The 26,386-nt window shown below is 49.6% G+C and overlaps 1 protein-coding gene across 1 annotated transcript in view; it reads right to left on the bottom strand.

Moving 5' to 3' along the window:
• KSR1 (kinase suppressor of ras 1) overlaps positions 1–26,386 on the bottom strand; it is a 510,276-nt gene that overhangs the window by 157,767 nt on the left and 326,123 nt on the right. The window contains exons 3-4 of the mRNA XM_085649554.1: positions 22,794–22,941; positions 13,359–13,801 (exon numbers count right to left, since the gene is read on the bottom strand). Coding sequence (XP_085505680.1) covers positions 13,359–13,801; positions 22,794–22,941 — 591 coding nt within the window. The remainder of the gene's footprint in view (positions 1–13,358; positions 13,802–22,793; positions 22,942–26,386) is intronic.

Below are 26,386 nucleotides of genomic sequence, written 5' to 3'. Positions count from 1 at the left end.
AAAGGTCTGCAGCTCTGGCTGTTACGCCACATTGATAACTGCAACATGAACTTCCATACGGCGCAGATATCCTTGAGGAATAGTAACCTCATGCATCTACCCTTTTATCGATGAACCATTCTAAAAAAAACTACAGGATTCACGAAGTATATTCCATTGATATACCATTTCTGAGAGTTGGGAAACGTTCACACAGTGAGGGCACTGAACGAAGAATCCAGCTGCTTTACATTCTGTTTTAAAACTTATTTTTCAACAATCTATCTACTTTTCCTTCCCCTCTACTAAGTTTCCCTTTTCTCTTCCCTTCTGCTTTCCTTTCACCTTTCCATATTATTTTTGCAGCTATACGGTCCCTATCCCTCCTTCCTTCCACTCGACTTCTGTTACTTATTTTTGTATGGCTCTGTTTATATTCCTACAAACCCCGTTTATTTCATGTGAACTCTCCAAAAACTACTTGTATTGTGCTTTTAATGTTTCACCCACTCATTGTTTAAGTAACCTCTTGATGTATTGTTTTCTGTTTGCACTTACATTTTGTGTGACAGTGTTTCAATGTAGGGCGCCATGACATCTCCAGGCCTTGTCGGTGCTATTCAAAATTACATAATGTGCAATTAAATAAAATTCATGTAATTTACCCTAGCACACGCACCAGTTTCCAGGGTCACATAAGCCGACAGAACGGACTGTAAATTACAATGGAATATATAGAAAGTCATGAACCTAAAATAAGTCGGATTAATGTGAAAAGTGCAGGAAAAAGTTATTTTAGGAAGCTCGTATGAACGCAGGTCTTAAACTGTGTCTCTCACAAACTTGAGCAAGTAAGGGCACTGCAGACATGACACAAAGTGATTTATGTCCGTCTAGCAGATGGCAAGACAGTTGTCTACCACAGCAGAGAGAGCCTTTTTTGAACAAAGATGACATTGTTGGGGAGTCTGCGGCGTGAAGGATATTTCTTACCTTTTGAGCGGGATGATTATGCTAGTCAGATTCTGGGTCTTGGTATTTTTCAACATCTTAACCGCAATTCTATTGGTGAAAAACACTACTCTTCTTCCTAAATGAATATTTTTTGCTGCTGGGAATACTTTGGACAAAGATTCCCTCATTTTTAGCTCGAGCCTGGGCAGCGCATGCACGGCTGTGCGAGGCATGCTGTATACAGGTATGGACTTGAAGCTTCCCCCACTCTCCGCCCATCTTTTCAATTAGCTCCTGCTACTGTCCTTTCTAAATGGTTGCTTCTGATTTGTTAATAGGCTTGTTAGTCCCGCCTTAGTAATGCCTTGTCAGCATTTTTAACCTCCCATGAGGACTGAACTTTTACTTGTGTTATTACACAGTCTGTTTTAGCTACAGTCTGTGGGCACTATTTTCTTAATGTCTTTAATCTAGCTGCTTTTGCAGGCACGACAGGCTCTCCCCTACACACCCTGTTCTCCTGACAGCACGGCATCCGTTCATCGACACTGCGCTTTATCTTTAAAAAATGCTCCCTGCACAGTGCGGCTCTTCTGCATGTGCAAGGCTGCTTAACAAATGCTTCAGAGCGATGGCGGCTGTTGAATCACACCACAGCCATGCAGAGGGAGAAAGGGAGAAGGTTTCATGATATCACATGAGACAGGGTACCTCGGTCTGAAAGTAGCAAAAATAAGTAGCCCATTCACAAGGATACAATAAGGATATAGTGAATTTTTTTATTTACTTTACACCGAAAACCTCAGTGTTCAAAGGGCACCGTTACTGCAATTGGCAATGATGCTATGTGCATCAATGGTATTCAACATATACATGTATGGACAAGTGTTGGACAGGCCACACGAAGGGCTTGCTCCCTCCCCGCACGACAGGGCCCAAGCTCCGGCCCGCCAGGCGTGACCCACGAAAAGCACCTGCACCCCGTCTCCCGACGGAACTTCTGCCCTCGGACCCCCATGCATCACGGGCCCCAGCCCCACCGGCTTCCCCGGCCGGGTCAAGCCGCCATCTTGGGCCCTGCACCACGAGGTCGCGTGGCCTCCCCCCGACCCTAACCCTGGGCCTGGCCGGCCCCGACATCCCGGCACCACCATCCACCCAGGAGGTGAGCGGACCACTTGGCAGGTCAATGGGAGAACGAAGCGTCAAGAGCTCTTCCCCCGCCAGGTGCCGATCGCCTCCAGCTCCCCCAGGCGCTGGCTCCACCCCCTGCTGGGTGTCTGGACACCTTCATCCCGGACCCTCCGACCTCCAAGTGCGAGGGCCCGGACATCAAAGGGCGCCTGCCCTATAACTGGGGCAGCTCCGGAGCAGGATGGCAGTTGTATCCTGGAGTCGAGAGACACCGAGAGAACTCAGCCTTGACGGACTACTAGCGCTGCCGTAGCCCTATCTTGCGAACTATCGTCCTGCCTGCTGGCGCTGCCGCGGCCTTCTGCAACATCCATCCTCGTCGGGACCTGCTGGCGCTGCCGCGGCCCGTTGTAACGACCATCCTCACCGGGACCTGCTGGCGCTGCCGCGGACCGTACATCGACCATCTTCACTGGGACCTGCTGGCGCTGCCGCGGACCGTGTATCGACCATCTCTACCGGGACCTGCTGGCGCTGCCGCGGCCCGTACCAGCTACACCACCAAGCTCGAGGATTGTGAGCTAACCATCATCTCATCCGAACTACCTGACTGGTAAACAGACTGTCCCGCTACCCCTTCCCTATCCTAAGAGACCTAAATCGAGGGGACCCCTGAGTCCAGACCTCCTTGTACTATTTCATCGTACCTTAAGAAGTGCATATAAAGAACGCTAAATCTTATCCTTGTGTGGTGTCTGTCTGTGGGGGGGAAGTTACTTGTCTGTACGATCGCTGGAGACGGCTCTCCCCGGAGACCTCTCCCCCTGACCTCGGCCGACCCTCCCGGTCCGTCTAACAACAAGCATTAACAAAACCAATTGAGTTCACGTTTTAAATAGAGAAAATCAAAAATGTGTTGTGAATAAAGTTGTGTTGTGCATGAAATTTCTTTTTTTTTATGCATAGAGAAGGAGTGTTGATATTTGTTTGACCAAGAGGGGAATTGAATGGTCTTAGTTGCTACAAATATTGACTAATGGCCTCCCTTGCGGCAAACCTTGCTTGGCTTCCTGACAACTCCGTTCCTCTCCGATCCTGTTCTGGTGCATGTTGGGTTAGTGTGGGAGCAATGTTTCCCACAAGCACCCGCTAACACCCCTCACCCCCTCATCCCCCTTCGGCCAGTGAGACAACTGCAATAGCGTCCGGTATTGTGTACGGGTAAGTGGGCGGGCGTGGGGGTTGCGGGTGTGGGGTGGGGGGAGGGTCACAGGTGACAGGGTGGGACACATACGGGGGATTGGTGCGCATATAATTTCTTTTTTTAAAAAAAATAACTTACCTTGCCGCAGGGTCCCGCATACCTGCTCCTGCTCTCCTGCAACTAGAGGAACAGAAAGCAGGCCCAACTGACCAATCACAACGCTGCAGTGATTGGTCACTCAGTCAGGGAATAGGGGCCTGGGCTTGTTCTCCATGCAGGCTGTAATGCAGCCTGCATGGAGAACGGGGAAAGTGCGCATGACTGGTTTGGGCAGCCTGAGAGGGCCGACCAAACATTCAATGCGCACTTAGGAGTGGGCAAACCACTCCTCCCCTGCTCTGCTCCATGAGCTGAGCAGAGCAGCCCCACCCACCCACAACGAGGCAGGAAACAAAATGATAATAACTAAAGGTTATCATCATTTTATGTTTCTGCTTCTCGCACTGCTTGAAAACAGTGAGGCGATGCTCCTCCGCCATAGTGGATGAGCCGCCACTGCTCAATTGCCAGGGCTGGTTTTGCGTTCCCAGTCCGGCCCTGGTGGGAGCTGGTGTACCACTTAATGCTGTCCTGCTGCCAGGTCAGGACAAGGAGAGGGAGGTAGTGAAAAAGGGATGGAGAGTGAAGCAAGTGTACCAATATGCCAGCAGAGTTCATGAGTGTACACGTGCAAGGGTGTCCCCAGTGATTCCTGTGGCAAACATTCAGGTGCTGCTTTACACCGCATCTCTGCTCGACACGGAGACCTACTCCTCTTTGTCCAGGAGCTCACAGGTACAATTATCTGTAGGCTGCACCCAGAAAATGGAACAAACATGCTGTGCTGGTATATTCTTTGACTTGAGGGATCTAAACAGCACCAGCCCTCACTTGTGTCTTCAAATGACTTGGCTCCGATAGGTCAGATTCAAGAACATGCATGCAATGACCTACTGGGATCAACTAGCATCAACATTACAAGGCATGCAATAAATACACAAAACCATTCAAGCCCTCGTGCTTCTGAGTGACATCACAAACAACAACTCGAGCTTCACTCTAGTTGTCTATTTGAAGTCACTCAGAACTCCCTCGCTAAAAACAAACACATAATTCACTGCTACCCATCTAGAATTCGATATATGTGTGCTATGGCATAAAACCATTCTCAGTATCGCTTATATTTCTGCAGCTGGAACTGGTAGAGGGTGTCTCCAGCTCTAATGAATCGACGTGCTCTCAAGCTAGCCATTATGTCAGGTATGTATGCAAATGTATCTTATGTGGGGAGCCTGAATATCTGGCATAGATCCAGCGACCACAGGGCATATCTTTGTATTATGCTGATATTAGGAAGGTTAGTTGCACGCCTGGTACTGGGTTTTCCCGGATTACTGAGTTTTCAAGCATTAACAAAATAAGTACTATGGGCATGACAGCACGTAATTTTTTAGTCAATTTTTGCACTAGAGAAGAAAACAGCACCTGCTCAACTTTAAGAAAAGATGTGCACCAGCGTGGTCTATGTGGTTGTTACTACTAGGTCCATCCTTTGTTAGGGTTGGGTTACTGGGCAGGGATCTTTAAAAAGAGCTACAACGTTTTAGTCACAAAACAATGTAAACATTCTCAGAATACAGGGGAGGGGACACACATTAACAGGACTAATATTAAACCTGAGCCTGCACCTTTCAACCAGTTAAATTAAAACATGTTTATTTACATTTCCAGATTGTACAGTTCCGTCCCTAAAAGAGATTATTTTTCTCTTGACACGTCCAATGACGTAGGGAGCTATAAGTATGTCCAGAACAGACACTTGTGATATAACTTGTACTTTTTAGTGCCCCGGCCTTCATCTTCATATCACAGAAGACTGAACTTTCAGTGCTTGAGCCTTGGAGACACATTTTAAAGAGTACACTGTCAAGGTGAAGTTTAAAATGCATTTTGAACTGATTCAAAATCATTTGTTCTGGTATTTCTTACTTAACACACAACAAAATATATATCTCCACACAGTAACAGATTGTGCTTTGTACCCTATGTATCATAATTGGGGCAACATTCTTTAATCCACAAGCAGAACCACGACCTGCCTTTACTCCGCAAGCACTACTCCGACTGCGATGTTACTACGCATTCCTTTACCACGCACTTTGTTACAAAGACTTGCTTTAGGAGGCGATTTGTTGGACTGGTGTTGGATTTTAAGTCCAACACCTCCCTTACTGATACACTGAGTGGAGTTGGGATAGTAATTTATACTACTCCAAAGTCCAGCGCCCCCTAAGGCAAGTCGTTGTAATGACTTGGTAGTAAAGGAATGCATGGTAATGAGTCGCAGTCGGGGTAGTGACTGCGGCATAAAGGCATGCGTGGGAAATGCATGCAGGATTCCATCATACATCCCATAACAGGGCATGACCTACTATATATTTTCCACCAATCAAAATGCAAAGATTATCCAAACATCCCATTGAGGAAAATTACAGTGTACTTTGAAAACCTTCTAAAGTCCCTCCCCAACGCCACCAATTTCGATATTAAATATTGATGTACGATGTAGACATGGCCAGGAAAAGGAGGATGACCATCAGCCTCCTTAATCCGATACAATGCTGAAGGCGTGCAGTACTAAGGCACCAAGTCCATGTCTCAAATGAAGCCACCCCATTCAACTTGGTGGAGCTCCAAAGCAATGATGAAGGATTTAAAACGTTTTTTTAAACCTTCCAACAGCATGTGGGTAAGAATTTTCATCACTCTAATAAAACTGAGTGATATGTCAACATAAGAAAACAAGTTACTTACCTGTAAGTATAGTTCTCCAGTATTGGAAACTTTCATAGATTCCCGTGCTTGTATCATTCCCCGTCGTTGAAATGGGAGTCCCCGGCATACTTAGGATAGCAATAGAAACCATTACCAAAACAGAAACTAGGCCTAGGCCCATTCTCGTTTTGCAACCTATCCACCTCTTTTTGTAAAAGAGACCAAATAAAGTGAACAACCAATCAGATTAGCCTCACTCCTTAGAACCCTCCTGAGAGAAGCTCAGAACCTCAGATTTTTGTAGCTGTATTGTATTGTATTGTATTGTATTGTATTTGACTCTTATTAAGCGCATCTGTCACCCCAAGGGTATCCTGGCGCTGAGACCCTATTTAAACCACCGATAGAATGTTTATATTGCCCTAGGGAACAGATAGGTCTTAAGGTCCCTTTTGAAGGAGGTCAGATCTTGCTTACCCCTCAGCACTAGCGGAAGGGAATTCCATAATGAGGCGGCTGTGTGGCTGAAAGCTCGGCCACCTATCCTAACTCTAGTGATCCTTGGGATCCGCACCAGAAACGCCGATGAGGATCTCAAAGGCCGGGCAGCTTGGTACCAAGAAAACAGGCCCTGGAGTGGGATTGGTCCAAGTCCATGCAGCGCCTTAAATACAAGACATGCCGCCTTAAACGCGATCCTCTGCTGTATCGGCAGCCAATGTAGGTCAGCTAAAGCTGCCGAGGAGGAAGCAGATCGCGGGCGCGATAGAGCCAGTTTTGCCGCCATATTCTGGATCCTCTGCAGCTTCAGGATCAGTTTTTTTGGGGCTCCTAAGAGTAGTGCGTTGCAGTAGTCTAATCTACTGAGTATAATACTCCGCACCACCTCAGGTCTAAAACCTTTGGGGAGAATAGGCAAAATTTTGCGTAGGGCACGGAGCAGGCCCATACAAGTCGCTGCGGTCTTATTAACTGAACCATCCAACTGTAGGTCCGGTTCGAATAGCTGTTGTGTAACCACACAACTGTAGGTGCTAGAGGCTGAGCTTTCACAGGGGAGGAGGGTGTGTTGCATGGGAATCTATGAAAGTTTCCAATACTGGAGAACCAAAGTTACAGGTAGGTAACTTGTTTTCTTACTCCAGTATTGGAACTTTCATAGATTCCCATGCTTGTAACAGAGTAGCTAGCAGTTATTAGCACATTTTTGGAACCATGATCATTATAAAACCAAGAACAAGCACATGCACCATAATGACAACTTCAATGGTCAATCAACATTCTTTGAAACTTTAGAAAATATAGACACATGAGGTTAAAAAATGTGCAAAAGCTGAAAAACAGTAACATGGTAGGAGGGATGAAAGGGATAGCTCACCACTACTGAAAGAGGTTCCTCAGGACTGCCTGGCCCACTGCTGTGTCACTCTGCGTTGCAGAATCAGGGCACTAATGTCTTGTAAATGTATGAGTACTGCTCCAGGTTGCTGCCATGCAGATCTCCCGGATAGGAACTCTGGCAAAGAGGGCTGTCGAAGAAGAAATCGCCCTCGTGGAATGAGCACGGACCCGACCTTCCAGGGGCTTGCCCGCTGCTCTGTGACCATACTAGATAGCGCTGGTAATCCAAAGGGCAATCCCCTGCTTGGAAAGGTGAAACCCCTTACGAGGGTCACTAAAAGACACAAATAATTGAGGAGACTTCCTGAAGTCTTTAGTATGTTGGAGATAGAAATTTAAGTACCTCTGAATGTCCAGTGAGTTGAGTGCCTTTTCTGCCGGAGTAGTAGGTTGAGGGAAAAACCTTTGAGTACGACCAGCTCATTAAAATGAAAGTCTGAAGGCACTTTCGGTATGAACTTTGGGTTGGTACGTAGTATCACTGTACCCTTTTTGAACTGGAGAAAAGGTTCCTGAATGGTGAGAGTCTGCAATTCACCCACTCTCCTAGCCGACGTCAAGGCCAGTAGGAGAGCTACTTTCCAGGAGAGGAATTTCAAATCCACCCGGTGAATAGGTTCGAAGGGATGCTTCATGAGCTGGGTGAGGACCAAGTTAAGGTGCCAAAGAGAAGGCGGAGGCTTGACTGGAAGGAAGACTCTGAAAAGGCCCTTGAGAAACTGTTTAATTATCCTTGCCGACCAGAGGGAAGGACCTGAAGAAGTGTGTCTGAAGCGAGAGATGGCGGCAAGATGCACCTTGATGGAAGAGTTAGCCAGCCCCGATTTGCTAATAAAAGAATATAAGGAAGAACTTCATGCGGCTCAGAAGAAAAAGGATGGACACCCTTTTGCTGGCACCAAATGCAGGAACGCTTCCACATCAACTTGTATGTCTTGTTGGTGCCTGGGGCTCGTGCCTGAGAGAGCACCTCCCTACATTCTGTTGAAAGGGTCAAACCAAGAAATTCTCGCTGCTCAGGAGCCATGCCGACAACTGAGGAGATTGCGGATCGGGATGCCAGACTTAGCCCTGGGACATCGTCAACAGCGAAGGAATTGGCTGCAAAGGAACTGGAAGGTCCAAGGAGAGGAGATGCAGCTCTGTGAACCAAAACTGTTGGGCCACGCCGGAGCTATCAAAATCATCTTGCAAGGTTCCGCTTTGAGCTTCCTGAGAAGCCTGTCAATCAGCGGATTGGGGGAAAAGCATAAACAAATGCGCCTGACCAGGCCATCGAAAGCGCATTCCCCAATGATCCCCGATGGTGAACCCTGCTTGCATAATATCGGCATTTCTTGTTCTCCAGCGTTGCAAAGAGGTCTATGGAAGGCCTGCCCCATAGGCGAAAAACCTCTTCCAGCGTGGACTGGTCCAGTTCCCATTCGCGGCTGACCGATTTCAGTCTGCTCAGCGTGTCTGCTGTCTTGTTGAGAACGCCTGGAAGGTGCTCCGCTTTGAGCGATATCCCCTGCTGGATCGCCCATTCCCAAATTGTCTGGGCCTCTTGCGACAAAGACGAGATCTGGTGCCGCCTTCCTTGTTTATATAATGCATAGGCATCGTGTTGTCTGTCCATATTAGAACTGCATACTGCTGTATTCGCAGAAGAAATGCCTGCAAGGCTAGGCGAATCGCTTTGAGCTCCAGCAGATTGATATGTAGAAGACGTTGTTGGGGCAGCCAACGGCCGCTTACATGAAGGTTTTGCAAGACGGCTCCCCAGCCCTCTAGCGAGGCGTCTGTACTAATTATATCTGAGGAGCAGGAGTGATCCTGAAGGAGAGACCCTGAGAAATGTTTTCCTCATTCGTCCACCATGATGCAGTATCTCTCATGGACAAGGTAACGAAGACCTTGTCTTCGAAAGAGCCGGCGACTTGGCGCCACTGCAAGTCCAACTCCTCCTGGAGAGGACGCATCCGCAACCTGTAGTGAGGACTCAGAGGAATGCAGGAGGAAATGGACCCTAGGAGGGACTTGTAGAGGCGAACTGAAAGTGACTGTCTTTTTAACAGCAGACTGGCCATAGCCATCAGCTTTTCTTGCCTCTCCAGGGTGGGAAAAGCTTTGTCAATGGACGTGTCCAGAATGGCTTCCAGAAATCTGGCTGTTCTGGATAGACAGAGGGTCGACTTCTCCGTGTTGAGAGTCAGCCTGAGATTGTTGCAAAGGCGTGTGCATGCCACGACTGATTGTTCTGCTGCCTGTTTGGTAGAAGCCTTCAGCAACCAGTCGTTCAGGTAAGGGAAGACCTGGTGCTGTTGTTTTCATAGAAAAGCTGCCACCGGAGCTAATACCTTTGTAAAGATCCGCGGAGCAGATCGGAGTCCAAAAGGTAGGACCATGAAATGAAAGTGGCTCTTGGCTACTGTGAAGCGAAGGAACCATCTGTGGGCTGGATGAATGGGTATGTGAAAGTAAGCGTCCTCTAGATCCAATGTGGCCATGTAATCCCCTGAGTTGAGAAGACGAAGGATGTCTTGCATTGAAACCATCCTAAATGATTGTTTGATAAGTGTTGAGCTCCCTCAGATCTAGAATAGGGCGACACTTTTCTAAAGTCTTCCGGACCAGGAAGAACCGTGAGTAGAAACCCTCTCCCCACTGAGTGATAGGGACCAGTTCTATCACTCCTTTGATGAGCATTTGATTGACTTCCAACCGTAGAAGATGGAGATGTTTTGCTGCAGTGGCGCGAGGGGGCTTGGAAGGTGGTGCTTGGACAAATTCCAGAGTATGGCCACATTGAATGATCTTCAGCACACAACGGTCCGATGGTATTTGTTGCCAGTTGTGGAGGTAATCTGATATTCTGCCTCTCACTGATGTTACAGGAGGAGAAGAGAAGAGCCAGCAAGCCGCTATTGATGCTTCGAGGAGTCCCTCTCCTGGCGTCCTTGTCTTCCTCTGTTAGTCGATCTAGAGAAAGAAGAGGATTGATTTTGCCGCTGGTTATAATTCGTCCGGTAAGATTGCGAGGTTGATCCATATGAGGAATACCATTGCTTTTGGTATCCTCCTCTGTAGGTAGCATTACCTCTACCTCTGGCTCCACGAAAGGGGACCTTGCGGTACTGCAGAGTCCCTAAGGATTTTGTGGTTTCCGTGTCCTTCTTAGTGTCCTGGAGTGCATCATCAATATGTTTTCCAAAGAGCGCCTCCCCATCAAAGGGAAGATCCAAGATCTTGTTTTGGACCTCAGGACGGAACCATGTAGCCCAGCCTTGACGACAAAGGACAGCAACACCTGCCAGGTAGCGGAAAGCAGTCGTAGCAATATCCACTGCACAGTCAATCACTTCAGCAGATGTTCTCTCTCCTTCTTGAAGAATCTTCTTCGCATCTGTTTTCCCATCTTCAGGCAATTGGTCCAGATAGGAGGAAAGGCCACACCACATCTGGCGATCATAGCGACCAAGTATCGCTAAGGCGTTAGCAGGTCTGACCAACAGGCTGGACATGGAGGAAAACCTCTTGCCCGCATTATCAAGGCATCTGCCTTCTTTGTCTGGAGGTGTTGTGAGGGGGGCAGAAGGATTCCTAGATTTTCTTTGGGCAGCCTGAGAGATGACCGGGCTATCGTTCGGAGCCTTATACTTTTTCTCAAGGCGAGGCAGTACAGAAATTACCGTGGCAGGACTCCGCATCACTTTCAATCCCTCTTCCCAGACGTGAACAACAATCGGGATAGACCAAACAGATTTTTTGTAAGGCTCCTTAAAGTCATAAAGGAAGCATTCAGACTGCACCGTGGGCAGGGGCAGTTCAAAACTTTTAGCGGCCCTTTCCATCAAATTAAGGAAACCCCCTATGTCTACGGGGGGAGGGGTGGGGGGAGGCAACAGGTGCTGGTGCAGGAGAAGCCGGATCACGAATGACAGTCATCCCACTCTGTGTCGGGATCTGGTTTTGTGGCAGTGCCCTGGTCCTCATCAGAGGTGTCATCCTGAGCCACAAGCATTGGCTGAGGCGGTGGCAATTGAGGAGTAGCAGGCCGAGCCGGAGAAGCAGCAGTAACTGGCACCACAACTGGAACTGGAGGTTGTGTTGCATATCTCCTTCTATAGTTCAAAAGCATAGTTTGCAAGTCCGCTAGTAAGGAGGAAGGCATAGACACCATCTCCTGCTGGTAGTCCTCTTGATAATCTGAGGAAGGATCATATTGCTATTCCTCCACGTATTCCCCCTCAGAGTCTGTGTCCTGACACTTGACATGTAATTGAGAAGGCTATTCGGATAGACAAAAGATCAATCATCCTCTTCAGATCCCTCTTCTTCAAGGAGAAGTGCAGGAGGTATAGGAGTTACCCTCCTGGGGGAAGTCATCTCAGGTATAATTTGGCACTTTCTGAGAGAAATAGCAATTTATTCCATCGTCGAGGTAGTCGACGGGACCGTTGACGATGTGAGAATAGTCGATGAAGAAATGGACATCGTCCACGCAGCCGTCGTCTAGACCGTTGTCACCCCAGCCGTCCTCGTCTTCTTCGTCGTCACCCTCGTCGTCGACATCCTCGTCGACGTTGTCTACACCATCAACGACGACACAGCCACCACCGGCGTCGAAGTCGTCGACGCGGAACTTTAAAGCGTCAGCGCCGGAGACTATGAAATCACCAGAGATGAAGGAGAAGACTGAGACTGAGACTGTACCTTTGATGATTTTGTCGACGGAGTCGTTGACGGCGTCGTAGACGAGTGAACCTTTTTCACAGATTTTACCTCAGAAGAGAGTGAGGAGGGCTTTTTGAAAGTCTTTGGAGCTGCTGGAGGAGAAGCTGGAGGAACAGAGCTGGATCTCCTCTCAGATATTACTCATTTTTACATTCCTTCCCTCTCCTTTGCACCACAGTGAGGAGATTCGCCAGGACTATGCCCATCAGACCTATGAGAGGTCTTTTTTGAGGCCTTACCAGGACATTCCTCAGAAGGTGAAGGAGAAACTCTACCCCTTTTAACAGACCTTCTGGAAGATGTAGCAGAGGATGTCTCATCACTGTCACTGGAGACTGGTTCCTTCCTTGACTTTAGCTTCTGGTGCCAGGTCAAAAGACGCCCCTCACGGTCTCGCAGAGTCTTTGTAGAAAAAGTGCGGCATATTTTACAGTCTGCTGCCTTATGGTCTGGGTACAGACAGTAAATGCAGTCCTTGTGCTTGTCTTCCACATATAACCTCTTCTTAGCACAAGTTGCACAGGCTTTAAAGAGGGCTTTCTTCTCCTTATCAGACATCTTGAAGTAGTTTTTGAAGAAAAACAGGTGAAAAAACTGTAGAATGAAAGTTTACAGGAAAAAACTGAGCAGAGCTCAGTGGAGACTCCCTTGCACAACATGCGGTAGAAAATCTGAGGTTCTGAGCTTCTCTCAGGAGGGTTCTAAGGCGTGAGGCTAATCTAATTGGATTGTTCACTTTATTTGGTCTCTTTTGCAAAAAGAGGTGGACAGGTTGCAAAACGAGAATGGGCCTAGGCCTAGTATCTGTTTTGGTAATGGTTTCTATTGCTATTTTATGTATACCGGGGACTCCCATTCCGATGACAAGAAGTAATACAAGCATGGTAATCTATGAAAGTTCCAATACTGGAGTAAACACTTTTTTAACATCACTGTACATTTCACGCATTAAATGTCTGGCTTGGCAACCTGTGGAACTTGCTTGTGATTTAGTAGTTATTGAAATATACAAGAATTCTACCAGGGACACAGCAAACTTCAGTGCAGTTAATATAACCACAACAAAAATAGACACTTTTCATTAATACACAGACACATAGACAAGTTTTTTGCCCGGTGATAAAGCAATAAGATGCACTTACTTATGAGTAGATACGTCATCTATCCGGTTGCCCAGCTGCGATTCATGTGACTTGCTTCTCCTCAGTGTGGAAAAGCTGGGCAGAAGCTGGAACACCTTCCGATTAGGAGGAGGAGGAGTCCGTGAGGGTTTTACCTTCATTCGCCTTTTTGACTGAGGCGTTGTAGGCGGTGTGATTGCAATGCCCAGGTGAGTCCGAGGAGTCAATCGACTGCTGTGGGACATGGCAGAGAAAGGGTCCAGGAGGTTATCTGTGGAAATGAAAGTTCCATGGCTAGAGGCCAAAGAGTCCGAAGAAGGGATTGCAGAGACCGAGACAGAGCGCGGCTGATGGTGGTTGGTCTTTGCATGAGTCTGTGCATGTCCCATATGGTAAGAAAGCTCTGCTGGAGGGGTAGAACCACTTTCCCGCCGTAAATCGGAAGGACTCCAAAGAGCATCTTCTTTGATTTCTCCACCTGTTTACCAAGGGTTACAGAGAATTCAAGATCATCAAAGTGGTAGACTACTGAAGACTCATAAGTACAAAATATAGGAATTTAAAAGAGTAGTAGCCAGAGTCAAAGTACTGGTGTGGAGAATGAGAAGCAATCACAAAACTACAGACAGTATTATTCCTTTGAAGGTCTTGCTGTCACTCCACTTACAGTGCTAAAATAGGGGCCCTTACAAATTCAATTAAATTATCTACCATACGTACTATTCTCAAAACTAATAAAAGGCAGGGGTAATCCAACTGGACCCTGACCTACTGTATATTTAAAACTCAATGTTCTTAATAGTGAAATCAGACCCTCCCAGTTACTCTCCATGTGGTCTGTAAGAGGGATTACCCGCCATCTTATTACAGACCAGTCAGCCAATAAAGGCAGTGGCAAGTAGATTGTCAAAATGTAGGGTCAGGTCCATGGGAAATTATTTCAGCTATGAAATGATAGGTCGCTCGGCTGTTGAGCATACTGCATTTTGTACTGTAACATCAGGTAAATATTTGACATGACATGCCCTAGGTTTGTAGGCGAACCCTTAGCTTAAACATGTAGTTTGGGAGTGTTGGAGTGAAAACTGAGCCAAAATTCCTCAAAAGGAGCACAAATCAACTAACGCAACAGGTGGATTGCAGAAGTTTGCTGGCCTTTACGGAGAGAGCGGGTCATAGAATAGACAGGCTTCAGGCTGACCACAGTAAAAATGCAGATAGTTCTGTACCCTCTGCAGAGTCCCGTTCCGTATTTCCCAGCGGATTTTAGGGCCAAGCCTGGGTCACTCAGGACATTTATTACTTTTTTTAGGGCGATAACTTAGCAATTAGGGACATTAGCTAGAACTTGAAAAATAAACCAACATGGCCTCTGGGAATAATCACTCTCCTCCTCCAGCCTTAGCAAAGAATGAAAAATAACAGGGGCTGCTGTCGAAACAGATTCCCTCTGCTGTTTAAAAATCATACATGTGTGCTTTCAGCTTCAAAGGGATGTTTAACTGCATATCTCACAGCTGCCATGTGACTCTGTACCACACGCAATACATTCTTAGCTATTTTCAGTCCAAAAAAAGCTGCGTTTTAGGGCTCACGGGTTCCTTTTTAGGTCTCGTCTGGCTATCGCGTAAGCGACCGCTCAGCGAGACTTATGTAGGGGCTTCAGAAAATGCTCCCAAAGGCTTCCCAGGCGGATCGGGTTTGCGGTTACGCGCACAACCACGCGCATTCCATTTGCCACCAGCTACTTCCTGCGCGGGCGCCGCCTCACGCATTCAGAGAGATTTAGTAAGGGGCACAAGACCTTAGGAATGCGGTTTATGGCCAGTGCATGTGAGGCATTCAAGCGTGAAGCTGGCATCTGGCTTGAAAGCAGCAGACTGCTTTCGCCAGCGCGCGCTCGGCCTCACTTCCTGCATCCCCTCTTACAACAATTAACTTTCGTTATAACTCACACCCCATATGCTCGTTCCCTCCCACCCTTCCTTTGATGTCCGCTTTTCTTGTTGTTTACAAACCACGCCACACACTGCTGCATGCCCCACACTGCTGCATGCCCCACACTGCTGCACGCAGTACACTACCGCACGCCACACACTGCGGCGTACACTGCTGCATTACACACTGCTGCATTACACACTGCTGCATGCCGCACACTGCTGCACACCTCTCACTGCTGCACGCCACACACTGCTGCACGCCTCACACTGCTGCATGCCTCACACTGCTGCACGCCTCACACTGCTGCACGCCTCACACTGCTGCACGCCTCACACTGCTGCACGCCTCACACTGCTGCACGCCTCACACTGCTGCACACCACACACTGCTGCACACCACACACTGCTGCACGCCGCACACTACCGCACGCCACGCACTACCGCACGCCACACACTACCGCACGCCACACACTGCTGCGCACACTACTGCATTACACACTGCTGCATTACACACTGCTGCACGCCGCACACTGCTGCACGCCTCACACTGCTGCACGCCAAACACTGCTGCACGCCGCACACTGCTGCACGCCACATACTGCTGCACGTCACACACTGCTGCACGCTGCACAATGCTACACGAAACACTGCTGCACGCCACACACTGCTGCATGGCAAACACTGCTCCACGCCACACACTGCTGCATTACTCACTGCTGCATGCTGCACAACACTGCTGCACGCAGCACACTGCTGCACACCGCACACTGCTGCACACCGCACACTGCTGCACGCCGCACACTGCTGATGCCTCACACTGCTACACGAAACACTGCTGCACGCCGCACACTGCTGCACGCCGCACACTGCTGCACGCCACACACTGCTGCACGCCACACACTGCTGCACGCCGAACACTGCCGCATGCCGCACACTGCTGCACGCCTCACACTGCTGCATGCCGCCTCACGCATTCAGAGAGATTTAGTAAGGGGCACAAGACCTTAGGAATGCGGTTTATGGCCAGTGCATGTGAGGCATTCAAGCGTGAAGCTGGCATCTGGCTTGAAAGCAGCAGACTGCTTTCGCCAGCGCGCGCTCGGCCTCACTTCCTGCATCCCCTCTTACAACAATTAACTTTCGTTATAACTCACACCCCATATGCTCGTTCCCTCCCACCCTTCCTTTGATGTCCGCTTTTCTTGTTGTTTACAAACCACGGCACACACTGCTGCATGCCCCACACTGCTGCATGCCACACACTGCTGCACGCAGTACACTACCGCACGCCACACACTGCTGCATTACACACTGCTGCATTACACACTGCTGCACGCCGCACACTGCTGCACGCCGCACACTGCTGCACGCCACACACTGCTGCACGCCTCACACTGCTGCACGCCTCACACTGCTGCACGCCGAACACTGCTGCACGCCGAACACTGCTGCACGCCGAACACTGCCGCATGCCGCACACTGCTGCACGCCGCACACTGCTGCACGCCGCACACTGCCGCACGCCGCACGCCTCACACTGCTGCACGCCACACACTGCTGCACGCCGAACACTGCTGCACGCCGAACACTGCCGCACACTGCCGCACGCCGCACACTGCTGCGCACAATGCTGCATTACACACTGCTGCACGCCGCACACTGCTGCATGCCGCACACTGCTACACGAAACACTGCTGCACGCCACACACTGCTGCACGCCGCTGCATGCCACACAGTGCTGCATGCCACACAGTGCTACATGAAACACTGCTGCACGCCGCACACTGCTGCACGCCGTTGCACACCACACACTGCTGCACACTGCTGCATTACTCACTGCTGCATGCTGCACGACACTGCTGCACGCAGCACACTGCTGCATTACACACTGCTTCACGCCGCACACTGCTGCACGCCGCACACTGCTGCATGTAACACTGCTGCATGCCTCACACTGCTGCACGCCGCACACTGCTGCACACTGCACACTGCCGCATGCCGCACACTGCTGCGCACACTGCTGCATTACACACTGCTGCACGCCGCACACTGCTGCACGCCACACACTGCTACACGAAACACTGCTGCATGCCTCACACTGCTGCATGCCTCACACTGCTGCACGCTGCACGCCGCTGCACGCCACAGTGCTGCATGCCTCACACTGCTACATGAAACACTGCTGCATGCCGCACACTGCTGCACTCCACACACTGCTGCACACTGCTGCATTACTCACTGCTGCATGCTGCACGACACTGCTGCACGCAGCACACTGCTGCATTACACACTGCTGCACACCGCACACTGCACACTGCTGCACGCCTCACACTGCTACACGAAACACTGCTGCACGCTGCACACTGCTGCACGCCACACAGTGCTGCATGGCTCACACTGCTACACAAAACACTGCTGCACGCTGCACACTGCTGCACGCCGCACACTGCTGCACGCCGCACACTGCTGCATGCCGCACACTGCTGCAAGCCACAAACTGCTGCACGCTGCACACTGCCGCACACTGCTGCATTACACACTGCTGCATTACACACTGCTGCACGCCGCACACTGCTGCACACCACACACTGCTGCACCTCACACTGCTGCATGCCTCACACTGCTGCACACCGCACACTGCTGTATGCCGCACACTGCTGCACGCCGCACACTGCTGCACACTGCTGCATTACTCACTGCTGCATGCTGCACGACACTGCTGCACGCAGCACACTGCTGCATTACACTGCTGCACGCCGCACACTGCTGCACGCCGCACACTGCTACACGAAACACTGCTGCACGCCTCACACTGCTGCACGCCTCACACTGCCGCACGCCGCACACTGCCGCACGCCGCACACTGCCGCACGCCACACACTGCCGCACGCCACACACTGCTGCACGCCGCACACTGCTGCACGCCGCACACTGCTGCACGCCGCTGCACGCCACACAGTGCTGCATGCCTCACGATGCTACATGAAACACTGCTGCACGCCGCACTGCTGCACGCCGCACACTGCTGCACGCCGCACACTGCTGCACGCCACACACTGCTGCATGCCACACACTGCTGCATGCCGCACACTGCTGCATGCCGCACACTGCTACACGAAACACTGCTGCACGCCGCTGCACGCCACAGTGCTGCTTGCCTCACACTGCTACACGAAACACTGCTGCACGCCGCACACTGCTGCACGCCGCACACTGCTGCACACCGCACACTGCTGCACGCCGCTGCATGCCACACACTGCTGCACGCCACACACTGCTGCACACCACACACTGCTGCACGCCGCACACTGCTGCACGCCGCACACTGCTGCACGCCACACACTGCTGCACGCCACACACTGCTGCACGCCACACACTGCTGCACGCCACACACTGCTGCACGCCACACACTGCTGCACGCCACACACTGCCGCACGCCACACACTGCCGCACGCTGCTGCACGGCGCACACTGCTGCATGCCGCACACTGCTACACAAAACACTGCTGCACACCTCACACTGCTGCACGCTGCTGCACGCCTCACACTGCTACATGAAACACTGCTGCACGCCGCACACTGCTGCACGCCTCACACTGCTGCACGCCTCACACTGCTGCACACTGCTGCATCACTCACTGCCGCATGCTGCACAACACTGCTGCACGCAGCACACTGCTGCATTACACACTGCTGCATTACACACTGCTGCACGCCACACACTGCTGCACGCCTCACACTGCTATATGAAACACTGATGCACGCCTCACACTGCTGCACACCGCACACTGCTGCACGCCGCTGTACGCCACACAGTGCTGCATGCCTCACACTGCTACACGAAACACTGCTGCACGCCGCACACTGCTGCACGCCGCACACTGCTGCACGCCGAACACTGCTGCATGCCGCTGCACGCCACACACTGCTGCATGCCGCTGCACGCCACACACTGCTGCACGCCGCACACTGCTGCACGCCGCACACTGCTGCACGCCGCACACTGCTACACGAAACACTGCTGCACGCCACACACTGCTGCACGCCACACACTGCTGCACGCCACACACTGCTGCACGCCGCACACTGCTGCACGCCGCACACTGCTACACGAAACACTGCTGCACGGCACACACTGCTGCACGCCGCACACTGCTGCACACTGCTGCATTACTCACTGCTGCATGCTGCACGACACTGCTGCACGCAGCACACTGCTGCATGCCACACACTGCTGCATGCCGCTGCACGCCACACACTGCTGCACGCCACACACTGCTGCACGAAACACTGCTGCACGCCACACACTGCTGCATGCCACACACTGCTGCACGCCGCACAATGCTACACGAAACACTGTTGCACGCCACACTGCTGCACGGTACACACTGCTGCACGCTGCACACTGCTGCACGCCACACACTGCTGCATTACTCACTGCTGCATGCTGCACAACACTGCTGCACGCCGCACACTGCTGCACGCCGCACACTGCTGCACGCCGCACACTGCTGCACGCCACTGCACGCCACACAGTGCTGCATGCCTCACACTGCTACACGAAACACTGCTGCACGCCACACACTGCTGCACGCCGCACACTGCTGCACGCCGCACACTGCTGCACGCCGCTGCATGCCACACAGTGCTGCATGCCTCACACTACTACACGAAACACTGCTGCACGCTACACACTGCTGCACACCGCACACTGCTGCACCACACACTGCTGCACGCCGCACACTGCTGCACGCCGCACACTGCTGCACGCCGCACACTGCTGCACGCCGCACACTGCTGCACGCCGCACACTGCTTTTATGCGAGTTTATGCTACTGACATTGTAAATGACAATGCCTTTTATTTGTTTTAAAACCAAAACATAAATAAAAGGCATTGTAATTTTACAATGCCAATAGCTCAAACTCGTATAAATGCGAGACCTATTGCATTGCAAATGCTTGTTTAACATAGCATGCTGGGATGTTTCTTCTTTCTGGGGTGGTTGACGATGTCACAAGTGATGTGGAGCCATGGGCCAGCTACACAGCCTGCTATTTTACTTGCAATGCGAAATGCGCGGATTGAGTTGAACTTATTCCCCCTAACATCAAAAGGGAGAGGATCTTACTGGGAGCCAGGACGAGTTTAAAACCAGAAAGTAGTGTGTTTGGGGAGAAAAACAGCTCTTAATGGTCTAACAACCTGTTGGAGATATATTCCGCTACAAATCAGTCAAGCATATTCACAGAAGGTGGTTTCCAATGACATCAATTAAGCAAAGGTCAGGAATAGGCTGGCGTTGGGGTTGCTGGAACGGTGTTGAAAGGACATATGGCATTTTCAAACTATTTGAGATCGTCGGTTTTTGTAATGCACCCACTTACCATCACACCCATATTGGAGCACACAAAGAAAGGCAAGCCCAAGGAGATAGGGATTAGGCCAGGGTCACACAACGCAGTCACGAGGGAAAGCTGGGTCTATAACAGGCCCGCAGGCCCCGTAGCCAGCATTAATGTGGCTAGTGACTTCATTCCCTCCTGGAGCTATGTGGCGATCAAGTCCTCTTTCAGCCTGGGTGGTCAGGAGCAGTGCATGTGACCTACTGGTGAACTGCGACTGCCCTAAGGAGGGCAGGCCTCTAATGCTAGCAAGGCACCAGCCCACCCCCCCTCTTCTCAGGGTGGGGACCCCTCGGGGAGGAGTCTCCCTACTCTGGCAGCCAGGGTGCTGCGGCACACAGGGCGCGTTATTTCCGGGGCGCGAGGAGAGAATATAGGCCTCCCTCACCCACTGGCCTTCCTCTTTTGCGCCCTGGACACACCGTCTCCCACCCTACCGCTTACCCGGCGTGGAAACAGCGGGGGAGGCATAGAATGTTGTACTTTTTCGTTGCAGGCAGATCTGGAAGCAAATGGGTACGAAGGGTACCTCTGCGTGGCACCATAGGGGGTGCCAGACCCCAAGAGCCTCATGGGAGGTTCCTGGAAAACCGTGTCGGCGCCCCGTTAGTCCTTCGGGCGATTGTGGGCCTGAACAACTGGGGGCTTGCTTTGCTACACTCTGCCCTGAAAGGACGTGAGTAATAAGGGACCGTAATCCGGGAAGAGGATCACCAGCAGGGGCAGCACAGATGGGGTTCGCCCTAGTGCTGCTTGGCTCATCAGGCGGGCAGGCAGCCCAGAAGGTTGCCTGCCCTTGGATCGCCCGAAAGATAACCCACCATATTACATAACGGTGTATGTAATAAACCTGCAGCATTATTTACACAAACAAAAAAAATGTGTGGTGTGTTTTATTTATGCGTAGAACATGCATGCTATTGTGGTGGGGTGGGGAGTGTTGCCTATTGCTGGTGCTATGATTTCGTAATCAGTGAAAACGCACTTTTGGTCCGTTCGTTACTTTACCTTCACAGTTACACGGCTAAAAACATGTTTGTTTCCACGAGGATCAAACTTCTGACTGGTCCTAAAAGATGAGTCAAAAACAGTGATGAAGAGCTTCGTAATGCTCGCAAATCCCCCTGCAGCACAGTGTCGGCTCGGCGTGCTCCAACAGGGATTACAGCATTCCGCCTGACCCCGCTAAGTGACGCTCGGATTTCTCCCTGGATCAACATCTATCAGTAGATTTCAAACAGTTGTGCACTTCTAGAAATACACCTAAATCCGTCGCCATGCAAGGCTTTACTGCGCTTGCCAGAATACAATATTAGGACTACCGTTAATTCCAGGTGCCATGGTGATGAGCATATGCAAAATAGATTCCTTTAAGAACCTGAAATCCCTCAAATAGACCGCGGTTCGATCCCCAAACACTATTTATACACATGTATGTCTCCTCCAACTGACTGTTATGAAAAAGACATGTCTAATTCTAACCACATTTCAAATCCCTAGAATATCCAGACCTTGATGGAAACAAACTACCCTGCTTTACTTTAAATACAAGCTCTATGTGAAAACAGAGACCCAAAAATACAAAAAGCACAAACTGGGAAAACACCTACCAAACAATATCTTCTATCCCCAAAAATGTCCACAGGTTAACCGTTCCCAATTATAGCTGAAAACACTTCCTACTTACTGCAGGACTATGTTAAACTGCAATCCTAACTCCACCAATAGCTATATTCTGGGGGTAAATGCTGGATAGCGGTGTAATTACATGCCAATATTTTTGATGGCTGATATTATATGACAATATGTTGAAGTCTACTTGACTTTGCGAATGTAGCGGACATCTTGGAGTTCCATACTTTTCAAAAGATACCTTAAACATGTAACTGCTCAATTTCCATTGGTAAGTGCGTGAAATGTCACTACTTTATGCATGGAACTATTGTAAAACTTATTTTGGAACGGACAGCCACCAACTGAAATGAAGGATTTACCAGTGAAATATGATGATAGTTATGTTAAAAAGAAGGCCCAAAAACACTAGCATTGGTGAGGGATGCAAAAGTAGGAACCACATACAGGGTGAAGTCTTCTGTCCAATCAGATGGAAATGAGTTCTAAATACCTGCTCTCGCCACCTTCCGTAAGCTGATGAGGGCGTCATTGAGCCGCAGGCACTCTTCGGTGCTGGCACCGTACCGCCGCATAGTTTCCTTCACCTTCAACTCATTCATGTCCAGTAAGGCATCTATTGTTAGAGCTTCTGGTACGGTCTGAAAGAAAAAGCACAAATACATACAATTATTTAGCACATGGCGGGTGGGATTCCAAATATTAATGTGGCGCTCAATCGGCGACGCAATATTTACTAATGAAGGTTGCAAATGCGAGTACTTTTGTACTGTCTCCGTGTAGCCTACTCCCACACAGCCACCTAGAGCCGTAATCTGGTACGCCTTCACCCATCTTGCTATAGGTTGATCATGGTTGATTAAGTTCCTCCCTGTACGTTTTCAGATTTGTGATTTGCATATGCTTACATATCCTCGAACTGCAGTTACTTTAGATCTGGGATTTTAATGTATATTCAGGTGGGCATGATCCATGCTAAATTTAAGGAATGCCCTCCCATGATCTTCAGATGTGTTCCACTGAGATTCGCTAAACATATATTGAGCTTAAATGGATATCCTGAAGTCGGGAACTGACACATCATTCCGGGACCTACCCTGACGCACCTACATACCACAAACGATAGCGGCTCCAGCCAAAGGTTAGCTAGCTTGCCAGGAGAGAAAAACAACCACTACTATGAGCTGTTGGAGAAACCTTCTTTCTATGTGACAGATTATGTAGGGAGGTGCTTTTTCGCACTATACCATACTGCAAAACTGTGCTATTTAGTGTTTTTTCTTTTTCCAAGGATCTATGTTCATTGCAGCATAATATATCAATGTTCATATTTCGTCATCATAAAATAAACAGAAACCTATCTATTGATGCCACACATTAGCACTGATCTCCACGAAAGAAACGGGCCAAAATGGCACTCCCTGAAAATATCAAATGACGTGTCATTTACTGTCCAGTGTTGGCGTTATCTTATCTGATTGGATGGAACTCTGCCTTTCAGTTTAAAAGTATAAAAGATTGGCGAACATTCACGGAGATACCATCTTTGTTCTCCGTTATAATTCAGTGCCCTGAAGAAGTCCTGGTTCAGGACGAAACACGTCGGCTGGTCTATCTGTAGAGTCATAGGAACTAAATGTTATGTCTCTTGAAAATATTTAAAAAATTAAAAAATGAAAATAAAATGAATACAAGGAATGATTTCTGAAGGAATTTTGTAATTAGAAATGAACTCTGTGTTCTTAAGTGTTTCGTGTGGTGCACCTCTGGTTTGTTGCTAGTAAATAAGTAAGTGGCGCCCGGCGCTAGCGCCATGTTAGCAAATAGGTAATTGTCTCCTTTAGTAAGTGGGAAGAGACGTCTGCGTGGAGTTCTTACAGCATGTTCAGTTGCAATGGGGGGGCAGAGGCTCGGTCTTGCTGGGCTCCCTCCCACCCCACCCACCTCTTAAAACATGCAGTTTGATCAGTAGCAGCAAAAGTTGATCAGCAGCGCCGCTGCTGCTTTTTAAACGTGGACCAAGAGAGATACATGAAAGCGGGTGCTGTAAAACAAAGCGCGGCGCCCGTGGCCATAAATGATATTGCCTGTCTGCGAGTAAAGCAGCATGCTGGTAAATAAGTAATTTGCACCCGGAGCTGGCTCCATGTTAGTAAATAAGTAATTGTCGCTGGGCATTAGTGCACATAAAAGAAATTGCCTAGGCGGGCGCCATGTTACCACAAGCGTTGGCCGCTTTCGCAGCGATCGTGAGTGTGTGTAGCAGGAAGTGGGATAAGGGAGGGGGGTAGCATGGTGTGCACTTTTGCGGCCGCTTTGATGGTCTCAGTGGCCGCGCGGCTCACTGAGAACATCAAAGCAGCTGCGAAAGTGATCACGATGGACGACAAATGGTGCGCGCGCCCGGCGCACATGCACTGTAGGTGGAGGCTTCAAAGAAGCACTAGTTTGCACTTCCAAATGCCGCTTACTAAAACTCTCGCCAGGGCAGCTCTAAAGCGCTGGCTCAGGCGAGACCTAAAAACAGCTCTGCAGAAACAAATCTATGGATCAGAATCTAATCAGAAATGCAAGACTCATGAATCATGTTCACTTGTTTCAGAGGAGTGTGTGTTCTGGTACAGCGTGGGTTCCAGAATCACAAGTCATGCAATGCACGCCTGAAACTGAAAGCAAAAGACTTTGAAAAGGAAAACAAACTGTAATATTCCAAACCTTACATGTGAAGCTAAAACATAAGCTGCAAATCAAGGGTTACGGGTAACACTCCTTTCTAACCCTTAGGGCCTGACAGAATGAAGAGTCAAACATGTAACATAAGTGGGTGCAATCGAAACCAGCAAAGATGAGGGCACGTGATCTATGTGCCCTCGAGGTGCTCATGTGTTTTTCAGATATGTGCAGCATGTGGATTTCATTGCTGTGCAACAAAATCTCTTCCACTTAACGGTTTTCTGGCCACAGGGAGAGGCGTGAGCTGTGCCATGGGTTTATGTGAAGCTGCAAATTTAATTTGAGGTAGGCGAGCCACTGAAAGCTCGAGCCAGGCTGGAGCCGGAAGTGTGGCTCTGGCTCAGCTCGAGGTCCTATTGAACCTCGAGCCCATAATGAGCCTAGCTTTCATGTGGCTCCTGCCTGCCTCCCTCTACCCAGGGTGCGGCCTTATGGCCAGAGCGGACACCCAGGTTCGAGTCATGGCGTCGCCTCATAATCCTGTGTTTCTGGGCAAATCACTCCCCCTGCCTATAAATAATGAATCTGACCTTGTGTAATATAATAAGCGCTCATATCAAATGCACCAATACCAATGGGTCGAGTTGGCAATATATTAAATAATAATAATGTGATTTCTAAAGCGCACAGCTACCTCATTTGAGGTGTCCCAGCGCAGGGTTCAGAAGCCCCCCTCCCCCCCTCAATGCTATCATACCCCCTGCATCCTGAACTAAAGAACAGGTTTTGAGCTTTTTCCTAAACAAGTTTTCTGACTGGGCCCGGCACACTGCTAAAGGCTGAGCATTCCACAGTTTAGGCGCCAGGTAGCCAAACTAGCCCCCACTCATGCGGACATTTGAAAATCTGGGGATCGCTGATCCAAGGGTCCTCAGTGGAACATAAGGTTTGATAAACCGTTGCAAATATCAATAACCTTTGTTATTCGAGGCCTTGTAACAGTAAGACAAGGCCTTGAATGAAGACGCTGTCTCACAGGGAGCCAATGGAGATGCTCAAGCACTGCCTCCATAGACGCACGCTTAGGCAAATTCACTATACCTCAGGCTGCAGCGTTCTGCACGCTTGGTAGTCTGTGCATCCCCCCCTGTGACACTCTAAGATGAAAGACATTCCAGTAGTCCAGTCTTGATTTATCAAAGCCGGAACTACTGTCCTCCTTGCTGCATCCGGAAGGAAGCACAGAATTTTTCTCAGCATTTTAAGGATTCCAAAACATGTCCCTGCCAATGCAGAGATTTTGATGTCAAACAACAATGTTTCATCTACCCAAATACCGAGATTCTTGACCATGGGTTTGTGGTCAGGACCAGACCCAGCTCCTTTGGCCACCATGCCGTTGACCAAATGTTT

The sequence above is a fragment of the Triturus cristatus genome, chromosome 3_2 (assembly GCF_964204655.1).
Source record: "Triturus cristatus chromosome 3_2, aTriCri1.1, whole genome shotgun sequence".
Classification (NCBI taxonomy): domain Eukaryota; kingdom Metazoa; phylum Chordata; class Amphibia; order Caudata; family Salamandridae; genus Triturus; species Triturus cristatus.
The sequence above is the reverse complement of the archived record's forward strand: the minus strand, read 5'-3'. Positions and strand labels throughout refer to the sequence as shown.